This window comes from Rattus norvegicus, chromosome 1, assembly GCF_036323735.1.
Source record: "Rattus norvegicus strain BN/NHsdMcwi chromosome 1, GRCr8, whole genome shotgun sequence".
NCBI classification, from domain to species: Eukaryota; Metazoa; Chordata; class Mammalia; order Rodentia; family Muridae; genus Rattus; species Rattus norvegicus.
The window spans coordinates 182,129,287-182,147,601 of record NC_086019.1 but is presented as its reverse complement, the minus strand read 5'-3'; the positions used below and the strand labels follow the sequence as shown (position 1 = coordinate 182,147,601).

The window sequence follows — 18,315 nt, the reverse complement described above, 5'->3', positions numbered from 1 at the left end:
GGCTACGGTAAGGAGCGTAGATGGTGAGTATTTATCCAACACCTACTGTATACCTAAGGCTGTTAGCACTGGAACAGATGCGGCTCATGGGTCTGTGAAGGACTGGTTAAGACAGCGTGCACGCAAGGACTTTGCACAGAGCAGATGCTCTGTGGGTGTCACTTTCTCGCTTTTCCAGTTTGTAAGTCGACATGAAAACTTCTTCTCTGGATTTCTGCTTCCTCAGCCCCCCAGCATCAGAGCACAATGTGGCTGCTTCTATGGGAGTTACTCTTGAAGAAGCTTAGACAGAGGTGTCATTTACCCAGAACACTCAGGAGCGAAGGACAGGCAGGGACTCTGGAGCAAGTACTGGCCATGTAACTATGAGGACCTGTGTGCTGATCCCTAGAACCACATTAAACAGGGTCTGGCCACACGCATCAGTAATCTCAACCCCGGGGGAGATAGAGACAGGATCCCTGCGGCTTGCTGGCCAACCAGGGTAACCAGTCAGTGAGCTCTGGGTTCAGTGAACAACCCTGCCTCAAAAGGTAATGTGGAGAGTGCCTGAGGAGGGCAGCTGGTGTCAGCCACTCACTTCTGCAAGTATGCATGCTCATGTGCAGGAATACATGTGAACATATGCTAACATACATGAGAAGCAAAGGAGCAGGCTTCCCTTCCAACTTCATCAAGGGGCATCCCACATTGGCCACAGGAGAGACTTGAGACTTTGCGGCAGGTCCTCTAGGCCAACAGACTCATGCCCTGTCCACTGACAAGTGGCAGCCAAAGTGTCACTATGTGTCTGCTATGGGATGGGCCTCATCTGACATAATGCATTAGAGTCTGCAGGAGTCTCTGGGTGTTTCATGGCTGAGTTCCTGTCCCATCAGTTTAAGGTCACCCTGGACCTCTAAGTGGCCTCTGAGTGAGGAGAAGCAGGACACCTAACATGTGTCCGGATAACCTGATGCTCAAGTGAAAGTGCCCTGCCCCTTGTTAGAAGAACTATTTCCAGCTGGACCTGGCTTGCAATTCTAGCTAACTGAGGAGGAAGATGGAAAGTTCAAGTCCTACCTGGGATACAGAGTATCCTCGCAGTCAGGCTGAGCAACTTAATGAAAGCCTGTTTCAAATACAAAGTAAAGGAAAACAAAGGACTGGGGGTGTGATTAAATGGCAGATTGCTTGTCTAGAGTGCATGAGGGCTCCCAGTACTAGAAAGGGGGAAAAGTGTTCCTAAAATCCAGTCCAGTCCCTAGGATCTTTCAGAACATTTCCAAGTTTACTCAGAAGGCTGGACAAGAAAGCAGAGTGGAGGTCAGGAGACTCTTACCTGAGAGTGGCAGGAGTCCGATGGTCCCACACTAGTAATAGCCAACCTTGATAAAGTACACAGTGTCTGCCTGGCCCTGTCCTGGACACTCTAACACTGTCTCAGTGAACTTCACAATGACCAGATAAAGTACGTGCCACTTGTGTAAAATGCCTGGGACCAGAAGTGTTTCAGATCTTTAGAAATTATTTGCATATTAATAAAGAGCTCTCTTGGGACTAAGACAAAAGCATAAACATGATGTTCACTTATCTTTCATGTATACCTTATACATACACTCTACAGAGACTTTGACACAATGTGTCCCAACTTTTTGCATAAAACAAGATCTCATGGTGTGACATTCTCCATCATGTCTGTACTCAGGAAGTGTGAGGTTTGCATGTCCGAATTGGGGGTGCACCATCTGGGCTGCTATCAGTCCATCTTTCAAGGCTGGGCAATGCCTAGAAAGTTCAAATGACTTACTAGAAGCCTCGAGGTCGTGTATAGTTAAGGGAAGGGCGTCTGCTGCAATAGGTCAGCCTCCACATGAGGCTCTGTGTGCCTGACTGCAACAGAAGCTTGCTGCTTCCCAGCACAGTGGTCCTGAGGCTCCCTCCATGGGCAGCTTCCATGTCTCCACATGTGACCCAGGTTCCTGGACTCTGCCATAATCTTGGGTTTTTCTGGCTTTCATTTCCAGCCACCTGGTGAAATAGGGACAAGAGACAAGGACAGAGATCCAAAGAGGGACAGTCATTGATTATTGCATAGGGAGATTTTACACACACACACACACACACACACACACACACACACACACACACACACTCATATGGAAGGAATGCATATCAGTGCAGAGGAGGCTGGGAAATGTAGTCCAGCTGTGCAGGCCAGGCCTTTGAGGATCACATAGCCTTTTCTGCAGCCAGCAAATAGCAAAGCTATTCTGTGCCTCCGCACAGCTTGCTCTGCTTCCTCTCTGGCCCTCCTGAGTACTTTTTCCTCCAAGTTCAGGGTCAGAGTCAACTTTGAGGGTCCCATCACTAAATGCCCAATAGTAGCTCAGGTTGCTCTGAGGACCTGTTAAATCAGATGTGTGGTCCCTCTGGCACATGTCTGGGGCCACTTTTGGTTGCCACAGCCCAGGAGATGCTACAGGCATCTAGTGTACTAGTAGAGGCCAGAGACACTGCTAAGCACCCAGCAATGTACAGCGTCCTGGAAAGAGGAAGGTTACAATGGCAAAGCATCAGTGACCGTGCTGTTGAGGCTGAGACACACTGGGCTAGAGCTGGGAATCTGTGCCGAGGTGTGGCCTCTGGCAGAAGACCAGAAGGCTGGATCAGCACAGGGAGGGCGGAGCTTAGGGGCTTCTGCTGCCCTGTCTGGGGCCTGGTTACTCTCCATGGGGCAGTTTTCCTTAGCTGCCAAGTATGAAGCAGGGGAGGAGTCATGCTGCCTGCTCCTCTTTGTGGATTTCAGCAGATTTTGCCTGCCTTTCATTTTGCCTGTCTCCATTCCCTACAAAAATGTGTGTAAACAGAAATGTCCTCCTCTGCAAACAAATGCTGTAGGCCAGCTGTTGCAGCCTAGGCAGGTGGACTGAGGGCCCCACAGAGGGAGAGGATGGGAGGCCTCTTGGGGAGTGAGCAGAGGTTTTACTATTCAGTCTCTACTCTTTTAGCGCCTTGTGGCTCATGGGTATATGTCCCCTGCATACAGTGACACAAAGGCACCATATTATTATAAAGATACAGGACCACAGACACCAGGACTGGAGAGAGAGATCAGTTAGTACAGTGCTTGCCTGCAGAGCGCTTCACACACACACACACACACACACACACACACACACACACACACACACACACACACACACACACACACACACCAGTTTCACACTATCACTAAATGAGAAAGGAGAGGAGGGAGGGGGAGAGAGAGAGAGAGAGAGAGAGAGAGAGAGAGAGAGATCCCTGCATCTAATTTTTTCTTATTTCTTCTTTGAGCCTGACTATTGACAAACTGAAACCAACCCCAGCAACAACCACCTATCAGGGGCCTAGCCTTTTTGTACCCCCTGAAAAGTCCCCAGAATTCCAAAGGCCACAGAATCACAGAAACTATCTGCAGCTGGCAAAACCATGCCTCTGCTAGAGCCCAAAGCAAATCATAGTCAGCTGCTGAGGACAGACCAGAGCAGCCTTGTATCTCAACACCTGGAATTAAAATAAAAATATTTTTATATGTGTTTTTAAAAAAAATGAAAATTCTAAAATTCTCACAACATATACCCCAGCACTGGGGAGGTGAAGAGAGATGGAGCTCTGAGGCTTACCCGGCAAGTCTTAAAATATAGGGTGACTGAGGAATGACATCTGAGGGGTGACCTCTGGTCTCCACACATACACACATCTGCCCCTACACACTCACCCGCATGCATGCACACACACAAATTACACATATGTATGTATACATATACATGAGAACTTATATATGTATATATAATTTATATTTTATATGTATGTATTACTATACATTTCTATAAATACAGTAATTATCATACTTATATATTAGTGATATTTACATAAAATAAAATTTGTATTATTAAATACAAATACATACATGGCAATCAAAAAAGGGAGGCCTAGAACAGAAAGTAAGAGTCTCAAATTTCACCTACATAAAGAAGTCATTTTGAACAGTTTATTGTTGCTTTCCTATAGGAAAGTGCTTGTGTGTGTGTGTGTGTGTGTGTGTGTGTGTGTGTGTGTGTGTGTATGTATGTTTGTGTGCTCATGTGTGTCTTATGTGTATGTGCTCATGTGTGAGTGTGTGTGTGTGTATGTTTGTGTGCTCATTTGTGTCTCATGTGTATGTGCTTTTGTGTGTGTGTCTGTGTGTGTGTATGTTTGTGTGCTCATTTGTGTCTCACATGTATGTGCTCGTGTGTGTGTGTGTATGTTTGTGTGCTCATGTGTGTCTCATGTGTATGTGCTCATGTGTGAGTGTGTGTGTATGTTTGTGTGCTCATGTGTGTCTCACGTGTATGTGCTCATGTGTGTGTGTGTATGTTTGTGTGCTCATGTGTGTCTCACGTGTATGTGCTCGTGTGTGTGTGTGTGTGTGTATGTTTGTGTGCTCATGTGTGTCTCACGTGTATGTGCTCGTGTGTGTGTGTGTGTGTGTGTGTGTGTGTGACAGAGAGAGAGGGAGAGAACACATGTGTAGAGGTGACCTTTGGGCTCCAGCTTGCAGGCGTTGGTTCTGTCCTTCAACGGTGTAAATCCTGGGGATCAAACTCAGGTTGTTGTGCTCAACCTCAAGTGCCTTTACCCACTGAGCCATCTTGTGAGTCCCTCAAGGGAATCTCCACAGCGTGTAACCTTCCCTTTTATCTTAAAGCTACATCTCAGAGTCTATACTATCTTAAAAGAAAAACACTGTGCTAACAGTTTTATCCTTTGAAGTGAGAGGTCTGTAAGAGCCTGGGTCACCAGAAACAAAGCTTAGCAAAAAGGAAGGCCAAGGAGCCATTCCAAGGACGGGGATCCGATTTCTCTGGGTATTTTTATGAGGATTCTATTCCCCAACTTAATGTTGCAAGGGTTCTTAGGCCAGACAGTGCCTGTGGAACCTGGGTGTCACTGGTGTCACCCGTGAGGGATTTTAAGCGTCCAGATACCTGGCTGGACACACCTGCAACCCCAGCTTTGGGGAGATGAAAGCAAAAGACTGGCTGATTTCAGGCTAGTCTGAGCCACCCACTGAGACCCTGTCTCCATAAGCAAAGAAAGAACACAGATGCTGGCAGCCTGTATTCATTAGCCTGCTCCATCCCTGAGACAGGATAACTGAGCTAGAGCGTTTTACAGAAGGAAAGATTTGTTTTGTGCTGACAGCCTTGGGGGTATCAGTCGGAGGTCATTGGCACTGTTGACTTTTAAACCTGTGGTGAAGCTCTGTGGCAGGGCTGGCAGAACTGATTGGGGGAGGGAGGAAATGTCAGGGTCTTTTGTTGATAATGATCATGGTAGTGGTGGCTGTGTGTGTGTGTGTGTGTGTGTGTGTGTGTGTGTACACAAACCTTTGAAAAGTAGTTCTCTCCTTCCTCTGTGGGTTCCAGGGATCTCCTAAGTAGTCAGACTGATGCAGTGCAAGCCCTTTGCCCACTGAGCCATCTTGTTGGCCTCTCCATTGTAGGCCTCAAGGCCTTCCCTCTGCAATTAGTAATCCTGACAATTGGCCTGAAGCAAGAGGATTGTGTGTTCAAGACCAACTTGAGCTGCATATGTATGAAATGCTTTTCTCCCCACCTCTCAAAGTGGGGGAGGGGGTTATACCCCAATGACCTACTTATTCCTATGAGGCCCTGCCTCTTACAGGATCCACCACCTCCCAGTAGCAACTAAGTTCGAGCTTTTTGAGTCTATTTCAGATGCAGAGTGAAGAAGTCTGTGATCTGGGGCTCACACTTTGAGAGCAAACTACAGCCCATAGTCCAAACCAGGCCCACTTCTTGTTATTACAAATAAAGTTTTATTGAAGCCCAGTCATATCCTGTTTGTGAACAACCAGCTATAGTTGGTGTCTCCTTCAAAAAGTACAGTTGAATCACTTCAGCAGAGAGCTTAAAAATCTTCCCAATCAGTTTATTCATGGACACAGTGTATACACTCTGGCCTAAAGTAACATCTCTGCACAATCTTGCAACCATCTGTTCTCTCCTGCAGGGGAGAGATGGCTTGTTTAATTGGGAACAGGTGAACTTCCAAGAACACATTCCTGGTTGTCTTGTGAGAGGGTGTGTTAAAGGGACCTGCCCATCCTAGGCAACGTTCTCCATAAGCCTTTCAGCAATCGAGCCTCTGGTTAGGGCTGCTGTGTTCACAAAGGTTTACTCCAATGAGGGCAGAGAGCAGGGGCAACTGCTATTCAGTCACGGTTGCAAAGCTGTGGCCCACCCGAGAGATCAGCTGGGGAGGAGAGGGGTTTGGGCCCACCGTTTCAGAGGGCTCCATTTCTACCTTTGTGCCAAGAGCTTCTTCCTGGCAGACTGGAAGCAGAGTAATGTGGACATGCAGGAAGGCGGCAGGGACACAGCACCCCGCCTCCCACCATGGCCTGTGTCCTCTAGGCCCTGCCCCCCCACTCCCACCCCCACCCCCGCTTTTGCCACATCTCCATAAAGCCACCATCTTAGGACTCCATCAGATTACTAATCTACTAATGATCTCAGAGCCCTCGTGGCCGTCTCTGGACACACCCTCAGACACACCCAAAGTGTGCTCACGAAGGCCTTAGACATTTCCTGGTCCTATTAAGTTGGCAACGAAGATCATACCACGGTGGGTCCCTTTATACAGCCCATCAAAGAGCTCAGTCCACCTGCAATTTTTAATTCTACACAGAGCCTGATACATGAGACTCGCCTGGGGTGCATCTGGAAAATACCCCAGGTCTGACCACTGACAAAATCTCTCTGAAGCAGTAGTTGGCCAAGCAAGGAAGATACAATTCACTGTGCCCCTAAAGCATCAGCAGGTGTCTTGTGATGAGCTGTGAAGATAGTCAGTAGAAAATGTTTCCCCCAAAGCCCTGCCAGCATCTCTGGAACGAATGGGCAGAAATGGTCGTCAGTCCTAAGTATAAATTTTGGAGGCTCGTGTGAAAACAAAAACATTGCTATGTAGTTACACCTTCAGAAGCTTCCAAAAAAACGGTGCAATTCACACCCACATCTGAAAGTGGGGTTTCAGCTCATGTCAGATAGACACAGGCTCCATAGACTCCACACACATGCATAGAGAAGTGGTTCAGAGGAATTGAAGAGATTTTAATCTTGGTTTTCATTTCTCAGGGAAGGAAAAGAAATCTAATTGGTAAACCTGGTTCTGGTTAGTTTTAATTATTGATGGACTCTATAATTACCTAGGTAGAGTGTCCCCACGAGGCAGAGAGGGGGCAGTGTTTTGATTCCATTAATTGATGTTGGAAGACCCCACCTCACACTGTGGGTGGCACCATTCCCTAAGAAGGAATTTCTGAACTGTGTGAGTGGAGAATGTGAACTGAGCACTAGCCTGCAGGCACTCATTTCCCTCTGCTCTTGACTGTGGATGTGAACAGCACGGCTTCTAGATCTGGCCAAGTTGACTTCTCTGTGATGAACTAAACCATGGAATTGTGAACTAAAATAACCCCCTCCAGGTTGTTCTAAGTAATGATAGGTATATTGGGACACAAGCATCGTAAATCAAGGAGCCTCTGTATATCTTGTGTGTAACGAGAGAGAGAGAGAGAGAGAGAGAGAGAGAGAGAGAGAGAGAGAGAGAGAGAGCGAGCCATTGGCTGTATTTGTCAATCACACCCCACTCAGTTTTTGAGACAGGGTGTCTCACATAACTTGAAGCTTGTAGGTTGGATAGAATGGTTCACAGTGACCCCAGAGATCCACTTGTCTCCAACTCCCCATCAATGGGATTGCAGGTGTGTACCTGTGCCTGGCTCCAGGGATTGAACTCAGGTCCTCAGGCTTGTGTGGGGAGCATTTTGCTGACTGAGTTATCTCCCCAGCTTGTCCTGCACTGTACTCTCAGTCTTGTGCTCTCCCTATGGGAGGGACAAGGTAGGGAAAGGACAGTGGTGCCTCGCTTTCTGTTTCTGCCTCTGAGCCCTGGCTATCCCATCTGCGAACTGGGCGTGTGAACCATATCTTGCCCAGTAGAGCTGTGGAATAAGCAGTTTCCCAGTGCCTGGATGGCAGAGGTCAGGATCAGTGATGCTGGTTCTCAGTGGTGAAAGTGTGGTTATCCAGACCGTCCTTATGGCTGTGGAAGGGAAAAGGTGGAGGAAAACACGAGTAGCTGCTGTGAAGCATGAACAGAGCCAGAAGAGCTTCTAAGGAAGACATCGAGTCAGGGTGAAATCTCTCAAGCAAGTGCTCTCTGCCTCAGCCCAGGGAAACAGCATCTGACAAGGCACACAAAACCTGCATGTGCCCATGGATTGACTAGTGTGGAAACTGAGACCCAGAAAGGGGCTAGATAGAACCGGTATATGGAGGCAGGGGCTCATGTGTGTGTTCATACATGTGTTTGCTTGAGTGTCTGGAAGTCAGAGGTCAACCCTGGTTGCTATTCCTCAGAAGTTATCCACCTTGATTTTTGAGACAAACTCTCTCACGGAGACCCAGGGCTTTTAGGGTAGGCTAGGCTGCCTGGCCAATGAGCCCCAGGGACCTGCCCGTCTCTTCCTCCCCAGCTCTGGGATGGCAAGCACACACCACCATAGTCAGCTCTTTACAAGGGTTCTGGGATTGAGCCCAAGTCTTCCTGCTTGAGCCCTATCTCCAGCCTCCTGAGGTAACTTGCTGTGGAGACAAGCCTGAAGCCACTTACTGATTTCAGAAAGGACAAAGAGAAGAAGGGCATTTGCTTCTGAAAAGATTTTGCAAAAAGTAAAGATAACAGGGGATCACCTTGCTGGAGTGTGGAGAACTGACCTGTGCAAGGGTCGGGGGAACCAGATGCATCAACCCTGTGGGTCTCTCAGGGGTTAACTCATGAACATCCTGAAATGTAGGCCCTCCCTACTCCCCATGATGGTAAAATGACCTAGGATGGGTCTTGCTAGCTGACCACCTTTATTTTTCTAGAAATGGGGAGACAATTCCAGCACCCAAGAGGTCGGCCTCCAAGTGTAGTAAGAACTTGTTAGGGTCCCACACATGATGGGAGGAGGGGCCTATGCTGTGCTCCAGGCCTAAGGTTACACTGCAAGTGCAGTACTGGTCTGAGGACATGGAGGAAAACCTGTAATTACCTATGGCCCAGCATGCACAAGAGGAAACTGAGCCTGTTCTCCTTGACAAAGCAGAGGACCATCCCCCTTTTGACTTGTAGCATTTATCACACCCATATTTGAAGGCATCCAGCTTCCCTTCTAGAACTGCCTTGGCAAAGTGAATTAGCAACCAAAGGAGCTTAGCTCCAACAGGGAGAATGAATTCATCTTCACAGCAAGTGTTAACATTGGATGCTTCAGCTCACCACAGCTCGTTTGGGGTGGCTAGATTTTGACTGGCGCCTGAAGAGATTTCTCATTATTTCCCTGGACCTCAGTTTTCCCAGATGTGAAATGGGTAATTGGGCTCACTCTCCCCCCACCATGTGTGTCTCTCTTCTCTATCCCCCCTCTTTCTCACTCATTCTCTTTCTCTTTTCTCCCTCTCTCCCTCTGTCTCTTCCCTCCCTCTCTCTATATTCCTCTCTCTCTCCCCAGTCTGTGTGCATGTGTCTCTCTGTTTCTGTCTCCCTCCCCACCGTGCGTGTGTGTGTGTGTGTGTGTGTGTGTGTGTGTGTGTGTGTGTGTGTTAGGTGTGTTAGGTGTGTTACCAGCTTTTAGTGGGCAGAATCCAGAATGCTGATCAGCATCCTACATTTCTCAAGATGACTAATCCCTCACATCACAGATTGATTAGTCCCAAATGTCCAGTGTTGAAAACTGTTTCCTGTTCTGGAAAGAGCTCATCTGAAGATTCCATGTGGGTTAACCCACAGTTAACACATAGTGCATGTTCAATAAAGCTAGGACGCCGTCACTGCTCCTTTAGAGCTGGACTATGGAATTCAGGACGTTCCCTCTTTCTCTCGCCAGAAGTCTGCAGTTAGTTAACAACTCTTTAGAGATAAGTTGGGTCCAAAATTTCAGGAAGTGGACTCCACAGGGCAGAGTGGGGGTCAAATCTATTCAGTGCCTGAGAAGGGGAACCAGATTTCAGTGTGCTGTCCAAAGTAGGCGACAGTGTCGGGATTCTTGAGATCCATGGTTCAGAGGCTCTCATCAGCTGAGGAACAGGCAAAAGGACTCTGCCCAAGGAGAAATCCCTCCTACTGAACACTTTCCCCTTAGACTTTCACTGAAACAAAACTTCTCATGTGTCCATTGACTCGCCGTGGAGCGTTGAGCTTACTTGTAGACTGAGAGTCATAATTATAGAAAGGAATCAAGGCAGAGTGAATCTCCATCTCTCTACAAAGAGAGTTGATGTTCTCTTCCACAGGAGCCCTCATTCTGTTCCAACTCTTTGCTGCCCAAAAGTCACAGTACACCACATTAATTTGTATTATTTCAGATGGGGGGAGGAGATGGCCAATCTTATTAGCTCATTTTCCATTACTATAGCAAGATACCCAAAGCTGGGTATGTTCTAAAGATAAGAGGTTTGTTTAAAACACAGAGAGGCTGAAAGTCAAGATTGAGCAACCCCAACGTTTTGTCTCTTATTAAAGATCTCAATAAGGCATCAAGGGCCAGGGGTCACTTGGCAAGATGGAAGGCTAGAGAAATTAACTTACTCTTCCACAATGACCCACTTTTGCAACACCACACCAGGGTCCCCTAAGCACTACCTTATTCCCTTCTGAAAACAGGAGCCCAATAACCTAAACGCCTGCTCTGGCCTCTGCCTTTTAAAGGTTCCACCATCTTCTCACTGTCACACTGAGGCCCACAAAACCCATGAAGTGTAAACAGGTCCTTGGGGAGGGCCCGAGGATTCCTCCTGATGGTACACACTGATACCTGTGTTTGTGATATCTGTCTTGACTGTCTATGTTCTGGGTTACACAGGCTTCTGGGAAATTGATTTTAAATGACAAGTAGGAGAGTATGCATGTGTCTGTGTGTATGTGTGCTTGTGTGCATGTGTGTTACAGTAATACATCAATGTCTGCTTTTACATGCATGCTCCATGACAACCAGTGAAGAATATTTGCAGGGAGAATGCCTTCTAAGGAAAAGGAACATAAGGATCTAGTTAGAAGGGGTTGCTTTCCTTAGCTTCAATACTGTGTCACTTACTAGCTATAGGATTTGGTTCCTTAAGCCATGGGTGGAGGAGCAGGATATCTGCCCCACTGCCTCAGACACCAGTTTCTTTTGTGTTTGCTTGTTTGAGATGCTGTCTGTACTCATCTTAAACTTCTGATACTCTTACCTCTGACTCATATAGGCTGGGATGACAGAGATGCCCCAGCAGGCTACATTCTAATCTTTTGGTTTTGTTTTCGAGACAAGGTCTCACTATGTAAGCCAGGCTGGCCTTGAACTCACAGAGATCCATCAACCTCTGCCTCCTGCATGCTGGGATCAAAGGCATGTGCCACCACACCTGGCCTCTAATCTTAATTCTCTGTTCTCTGCAGTGACACAGAACTAAGTATTTGTGGTGATGTCATCTCTGGACTTTTCTCCCACTGCTTTTACACTCGATCCCATTAACTTTATTCAACCTCAACTTAACATTTGCGTTCAAAATTGTGTATTTTTCCACAGACTGTCAGGACTGCATAACTTACTAAGCAGTTTGCAAGTGCCGGTGCCTGCCAGTTACTTCAGATGGCCATAGAGGCAGCCTTCCCATCCACCAGGGCTGAATCACCAGGAGAACTCCCGCCTCTCCAGGCCTAATAATTCGACAGCCAAGTTACTTTGCAAATTGGGCTGGGAAGCGTAGGCTATAATGCTTCCGTTTCCTTCTCTTCTGGCAATTTAGATGTGAATTCTCTAATAACGGTTGTTTTTGCTTTCTTCCAACATAATATGTGCTCGTTACACGAAGTTCAAATTCTTATAGACTTATGTAACACAAAAAGTAGGCTTTCCCTCCAGAGAAAGGCTCTCTTGACAGTTAGGTGAACTGTGTGTCTTGGAGATGCCCCCTCGTTTTGAATGTGTGGCTCTGTCTCCTTTCAAGCAGTCCTATGGATCCCGTGGCATCATAAGCCATCAGAGGTTAATTAATGCTCTCCACTCTTGGTGTTGGGCTCTGCAAATCATATTCTAAGTTGAAGACATGGTGTAAATGAGCTGCTAAGGAAGAGTAATGGGACCTCCAGGGGATGTTAGGTGATCGGGCTCCACTCTCAGGACCGGGACCCATGGTCTTAGGGGAGAGACCAGAGACTTTCTTCATCCTTCCTTCACACACCACCCAGAGTGAAGCAAGAAGGAGCCATCTTCGAAGAGACTAAGCCTTCCTCACCAGACTCTGAATGTGTTATGCCTCAGACTTGGACTTCCCAGGCTCTAGAACCATAAGAAATGAGTTTGTGGTGTTTTCAAGCTGCCTAATTTATAGCAGTTTCTCGTAGCTACCTGAACAGACCAAGCCAGGCAAATAGGGCGGAGTCTAAGAGAGACTCAGTCCAGGCATCCAGCCATCCCCCCTGAGGGATATTCCTGTCGCACTGAGTGGCAGCATGCTCATAGTTCTGGCAACTGGGGACGCTGCCTTGAGTCTTGTTGTCTGGGAAATTCAGTGGGTATGGCCACACAGGCAAAGGTAAGCCCCTGAGTAGCTTATCACCAGTCTCCAGGCCCTTGTGAAGTCACCCACCATCAATCACACTGTCTATACAGACAGGTTGGCATGATTGGGTATGCTGCCATGGTGTCCAAAGTGGGTCCAGCTCCACAGAAGCCAGGAACAGTTTCTAGGGTGACTGTGGGGCAGGCAGGATGCTGGTAGCTCCAAGAGACTTCTTCATTCTTCATTCCCGTTGTTTTCTGTCCTTGCAAGCAGTATCCTAAGTTGGCATTTCTTTTTCCAGGAAGGATCCGCTAGTGAATATCTGGAGGCTCACAGCCTATGTAATGTTTCTTGAACACATTTTTGTGGCTTACATATTCGCCATTACACATGCTACTAAATCCAGATGCTTAGGCCTTAAGGCCCAGTGTCACCCTATCAGGATGTGGTTTTGTTGGGACATGGTTAAGTCATGGGGACAGAGCACTCACTTTTGGGATATGTGGCTTGATGAAAGAGGCCTCAGAGAGCTGACTTATCCTTCCCAGTGTGTGCCTATACAGTAAGAAGATGCCATCTCAGCTGGCCAGTGGTGGCACAAGCCTTTAATCCCAGCACTTGGGAGGCAGAGGCAGGTAGAGTTCAAGGCCAGCCTGGTCTACAGAGTGAGTTCCAGGACAGCCAGGAAAACCCTGTCTTTAAAAACAAAACAACAAAAATGAAAAAGCCAACTGAGAGACTACACTGTGTCTTGATCTTGTGCTGCCCAGTCTTCAGAACCATGAGAAATAGATTTCTATTGTTTGCAAGCCCCTGGGTTATGGCTTTTTTCCATAGCAACACAAAGATCTCATCCCTGTCTTGCAGCACAAGTTCATCATTATGTAAGCAAATGGGGTTGGCTATGTTTTGATAAAACTTTATTTACAAAAATAGGTGGAGGGGTGTATTTGTCTTGGAAGCTTTATGTTGTCAATTCCTACTGTATAAAATATTCTCGTATGTATTTATCTGTATCTGGCTCTGTAGGTGGTGCTGTGGGACACATTCTTAGAGCAGATGTGCTGGGTTACAAGTTGCTTTTTAGTTTGAACCCATTCCAAAAGTTGAACCAACTCAGTCTTCATTGTATGAGAATGTTTAAATTTTTTTCCTTGTTTCTCTCTTTCTCTTCTCTGTCTTTCTGTGTCTCTATTCTCTGCCTGTCTGTCTGTCTCTTCTTTTTCTCTCTGTCTCTCTGTGTCTGTGTCTCTCTATATTGTGCACACATGTTCATTTGTACATGTGTGTACATATGCATGTTAAGGCCAAAAGTCAAGAGTGGGTGTCTTCTTCAATCTCCTTATTTTTTGAGGTCGACTTTCTCTCTGAACCTGGAGCTCACCAATGCAGCTAGGCTGGGACCAGGGAATACCCTGAAATGTCTCTGTGGATGCTGTGGACCTAAACTCTGGCCCTCATGCTTAAACAGAGAAACAGTTAATTGACTTAGCCTTCCCCTCAACCCAATATTTCCTTCCTTAAAACTTCTTTCTCCAGGATACAAGACCTATGCTCACTTGAGGGATGCTTCTGTGTGCTGTCAGTTTTGTCTTTGGCATTCCTGCAATGGGGATTCAGTCTATAACTTAGTCTGGCTTGGCACAGGATTTCTCCTGCCTTAACTGCTCACATGCTGAGACTGTAGGCATGAGCTGTGGTAACCTGTCGTGTCCGGCAAAATCAAGCCTTATGTTCCTTACTAAACATGGTTCAGAAAGGGTCTTGACTGTTACCTACACAAAAACATTTTTTTCGATGCATCACCTTACCAATTTTCTCACTAAGCCAAGATTCCATTGCAACCTCCTGTCATAAGGGACCTTCGTGTAATGAGATCTATCTATGGATACCAAGCTCATTACTGGCTGAATAAAAAGTATACATGTTCCAATTTTGCCCCCAGAGCTGACAAGCACCGGACACCCTCGAGCAAGCATCATGTTCTTCTGCCCCGTTTCACTAGGTATTTTGGTTTTCAGATGTTGGATGGTGTTCTTGACTTTGTGTTTGCACTTTTCTTCTCCCAACCCCCATTGCTTATCATTTGGAATTCTCTATGTGAGCCCCACAAGGGAGAATGGAGGTTCACTGCTAGCACTTAAGCTATGTTTGGGGCTCTGGATTTGAGCTGGTTTGTGTGATACTCAGTACCCCTCCTGGGATCTAACCTGACGTTGCTTGGCTCAGGCTGGGCGAATCCGTGATATTTCCCATTCTTTAGCCTTTCATTTATAGCACAGGCACAGCCTGCTTCCCCATTAGTGAAACAGCACACTTAAACCATCTACACAGATAAAAAATGAGGCTGAACTTGGCCAGGAAGATAAATCAGCCCAACCGTCTCATTAGATTTCAAAGACACTAACTAATTAAGCTTGCATTGGAATTAGCAGAGAATCCTTCTGAGAGACAGCTGTGACAAGGCGAGGAAGAAACTACCCTGCCATTTCTCTCAGCGAACTTGCCTTCATTGTGAGAAAAAGAGGAAGTGGTTTTTTTTAATAAGGTCAATGGACAGAAATTTAGGATCAAAACAATAATATATCACTTGCCACTGCGTGCTGGGAGCCCTACACACATAATTTATCTCCACCATGTATCAACTTTGAAGACAAAGTGAGAATAGTCTCGACTAAATGGGGAAAGGGAGGCATAAGAGAGTTTGCCTTATGTCATAAGTACTTTTCCTGTTTGCTATGATAAGATGACCTGACAAAAGCAACAGGGAGGGAGAGAGAGAGGGAGAGAGAGGGAGAGAGAGGGAGAGAGAGAATATTTATTTTAGCTGACAGTTCTGGTACAGTCCATTATGGTAGGAAGTCAAAGCAGAAGAAGTTTGAGAGAGCTGATTACATTGGATACTGGTCAAGAAACAGTAATCAATATGTTCAGCAAATTTTCTCCTTTTTCATATAATTCAAGACCTAAGCCTTGGGAATGGTGCCACCCACAGTGGGCAGGTCTTTCCACTTCAGTTAAACAAGATAATCCCCCATAGGCATGTTCAGGAGCCAGTCTCTCCAGGGGATCCTAGATTCTTCAAAGTTGACAGCTGAGATTAATAATCGCCCCTGCTTGCTTCAGAGTCCTAAGATTCACCTCAGAACGTCCATCCTCTTAGTTCAACCCTAGTTACTCTCACTTGAGTTAGATTGACTGCCTGCCTACAAGACTATTGGCCATGTCAAGAAACATTTGGGATTGTCACAGCCTGAGGGATGCTGCTACTGGCATCTAATAGGTAGTAGATGAAAGACAAGTCTCTATAGTAAAGTATTTTTCAAACCATGATATCAATAATACCGCTGTTAGCATACCCTTGTTTGACCCTGGAGATCTGGATCAGTGGGTAAGAGTGCTTGCTATGAGAGCATGAGGATTTGAATTCAGATCCCCAGCACTCGTGTGAAAAGCTGAGCATGAGCTGAGAGCGTGCCTGCAACCCAAGTGCTTTGGGGGAATAGAGACAGGAAGATCACTGGGCTTGCTGGTCACCAGTCTAGCTCCAGGTTCACTGAGAGACCCTTCACAAGGAAATAAAGAAGAGTATGACAGAGCAGGACTCGCCGTCCTCTTCTGATCTCTGCAAATGCACACATAGGCACATGTATGGGCACTTAGAACACACACAAAAAACCTTGGTGTGTCCACTTAGCTGGACTATAGTGACAGCTGGCTGTCTCACCAGAACTGTCCATTCACAGAATTCTATAGGCAATGTGTAAATCAGTGAGGTGTAACTTCATAGTCGCATATTGTGAGTGGCACATTTCAAAGAAGGAACATCCTGTGCAAAGGTTGGTAAATGGGAATGGCTGACTTGGTAAGGGACAGCAGTGCTTAGGAGCCTCAGCTGTGCTTAGAAGACTGTCCTCATAAAAAGAAGCAATGTCACGGGGTTGAGGATTTAGCTCAGTGGTAGAGCACCTGCCTAGCAAGCACAAGGTCCTGGGCTCGGTCCTCAGCTCCGGAAAAAAAAAAAAAAAAAAAAGAAGCAATGTCCCCAAAATAACAACCCCATGCTTGCCGCTGAGCAGTATGTGAACTAATGACCTCTGTCTTGTACCTACCTCCCACCCTATTTCCCCTGCTCCCCCACTTTCCCTGCCTGCCCTCACTCCTCTGGCTCTCTAGTGTTCGGTCACAACATGAAAAGCAGCAACGACTTCATCGGGAGGATCGTCATCGGCCAGTATTCCTCCGGCCCCTCGGAATCCAACCACTGGCGGCGAATGCTCAACACGCACCGCACTGCTGTGGAACAGTGGCATAGCCTGAGGTCCCGGGCTGAGTGTGACCGAGTGTCTCCGGCCTCGCTGGAGGTGACCTGATCGCCATAAGGAAGGCAACCTTCATTTGTTAAAAAAAGAGGAAAAAAATGTGTCACATAAATATTCAGCCCACACCTACGTATACTTTCACACATGTGCACGTGCATACACAACGCCCTCTCTGTACCGAGAGCCAGCTGACAGTTGATCATGAAACAGCCACCCTCATTGAGGGAAGCTTGTGAAGTTTCCAGACACTCCATTCATGCATAAATCACAAGCCTGGTAGACTCTGCTGTGGGACTTACTAGCAGTGCCTACTCTTATCCACACCTATGTCCCAAAATGTACTTTCAACCCTCAGGCCAGAGAAAGGAGGCCTTCCTAGGAAGAGCCTGACTCAGTTTACCAAGAGTTCAGCTGTTATTTGGGGGGCTTGATTCCCCACTTCAAAACCATATCTTCCAGGAAAGTTCTGAACAGGCCACTGTTAACTGGGGTCCCTTCTCCAACGGTGTAAGTATCTTTATTTTCTCCTTAGCAAATATGATAAATAGATTAGACCCTTTGGAGAGACCAAAGGGTAGCAAAAGACAGTAAGTTCGTGTCAGGAGCACACTCTCAGCTGCTTTGTCCTTGTGTTAACTTATTGCTGGGACTCCCTGTGGGTGTGTGTGTGTTATTGTGAGTGTGCCCTCACGGGTAAGTACATGTGTGCCTGTTCATCCCATTAGACAGCAAGGCAGTAGCCAGGACCTCCATCCATGAAGCTCTCTTACCTCTGCCTTTTATCCAATGCAAGTTTACCCCATATCCTCTCACACATCAGAGACCCAACCTGAGGTAGTGATAGTTCACATATGTCCATAATAGGGTTTTGATAGAGCAGAGGTAACATGTCTGACTGAATTGTGGTGGTTATAACCCATTGGGGGTTTGGCATGGGGACGAGAATGGTACTACATCCCTCCACCATGACCTCTCCCCAAAACCAGACTCCAGTGATCCTTCTGTGTTTCTGTGTGCACCACAGTCATGTCTCATGTGCTAAGGCTTTAGTGTAGTTAGAATAGAGTTCCCTCACAGGATGCTTCTGTATCTTTCTCCACAGCGTATTGTCCTCTGTGATGGGGAGTTATCTGTTGTTGAAATAAAAGATTATTTATTTGTGACTTGCATTGGAGTTATCTGTTTTTTCATGACAGAAGATGGGAAGGTGTTTGGCTGCTGGTATGCATAATAAAGCAATCCAGCCAGAGACGAGGGTGGCTTAGTAAAGTGCTTGCTGTTGGATCCCTAGTACTCATGTAAAAAGACAGGCCTCACATAAGTATCTGTAATCCTAGTGTAAAGTGTGGTATGTGCATGCGTGTGTGTGTTCT

The 18,315-nt window shown here is 46.7% G+C and overlaps 1 protein-coding gene across 6 annotated transcripts in view; it reads left to right on the top strand.

Moving 5' to 3' along the window:
• The window catches only part of Syt17 (synaptotagmin 17), a 66,337-nt gene extending 48,226 nt beyond the window's left edge, over nt 1-18,111 (top strand). For 5 of the 6 annotated variants that reach the window (XM_017588770.3, XM_039092421.2, XM_063278991.1 and 2 more), the window contains one exon: nt 16,797-18,111. In XM_017588770.3, the coding sequence (XP_017444259.2) occupies nt 16,797-16,993 (197 nt within the window). In that variant the 3' untranslated portion in view covers nt 16,994-18,111. The remainder of the gene's footprint in view (nt 1-16,796) is intronic. The other variant, NM_138849.2, reaches the window with a different exon arrangement.
• The last annotated feature ends 204 nt before the right edge of the window (nt 18,112-18,315 follow it).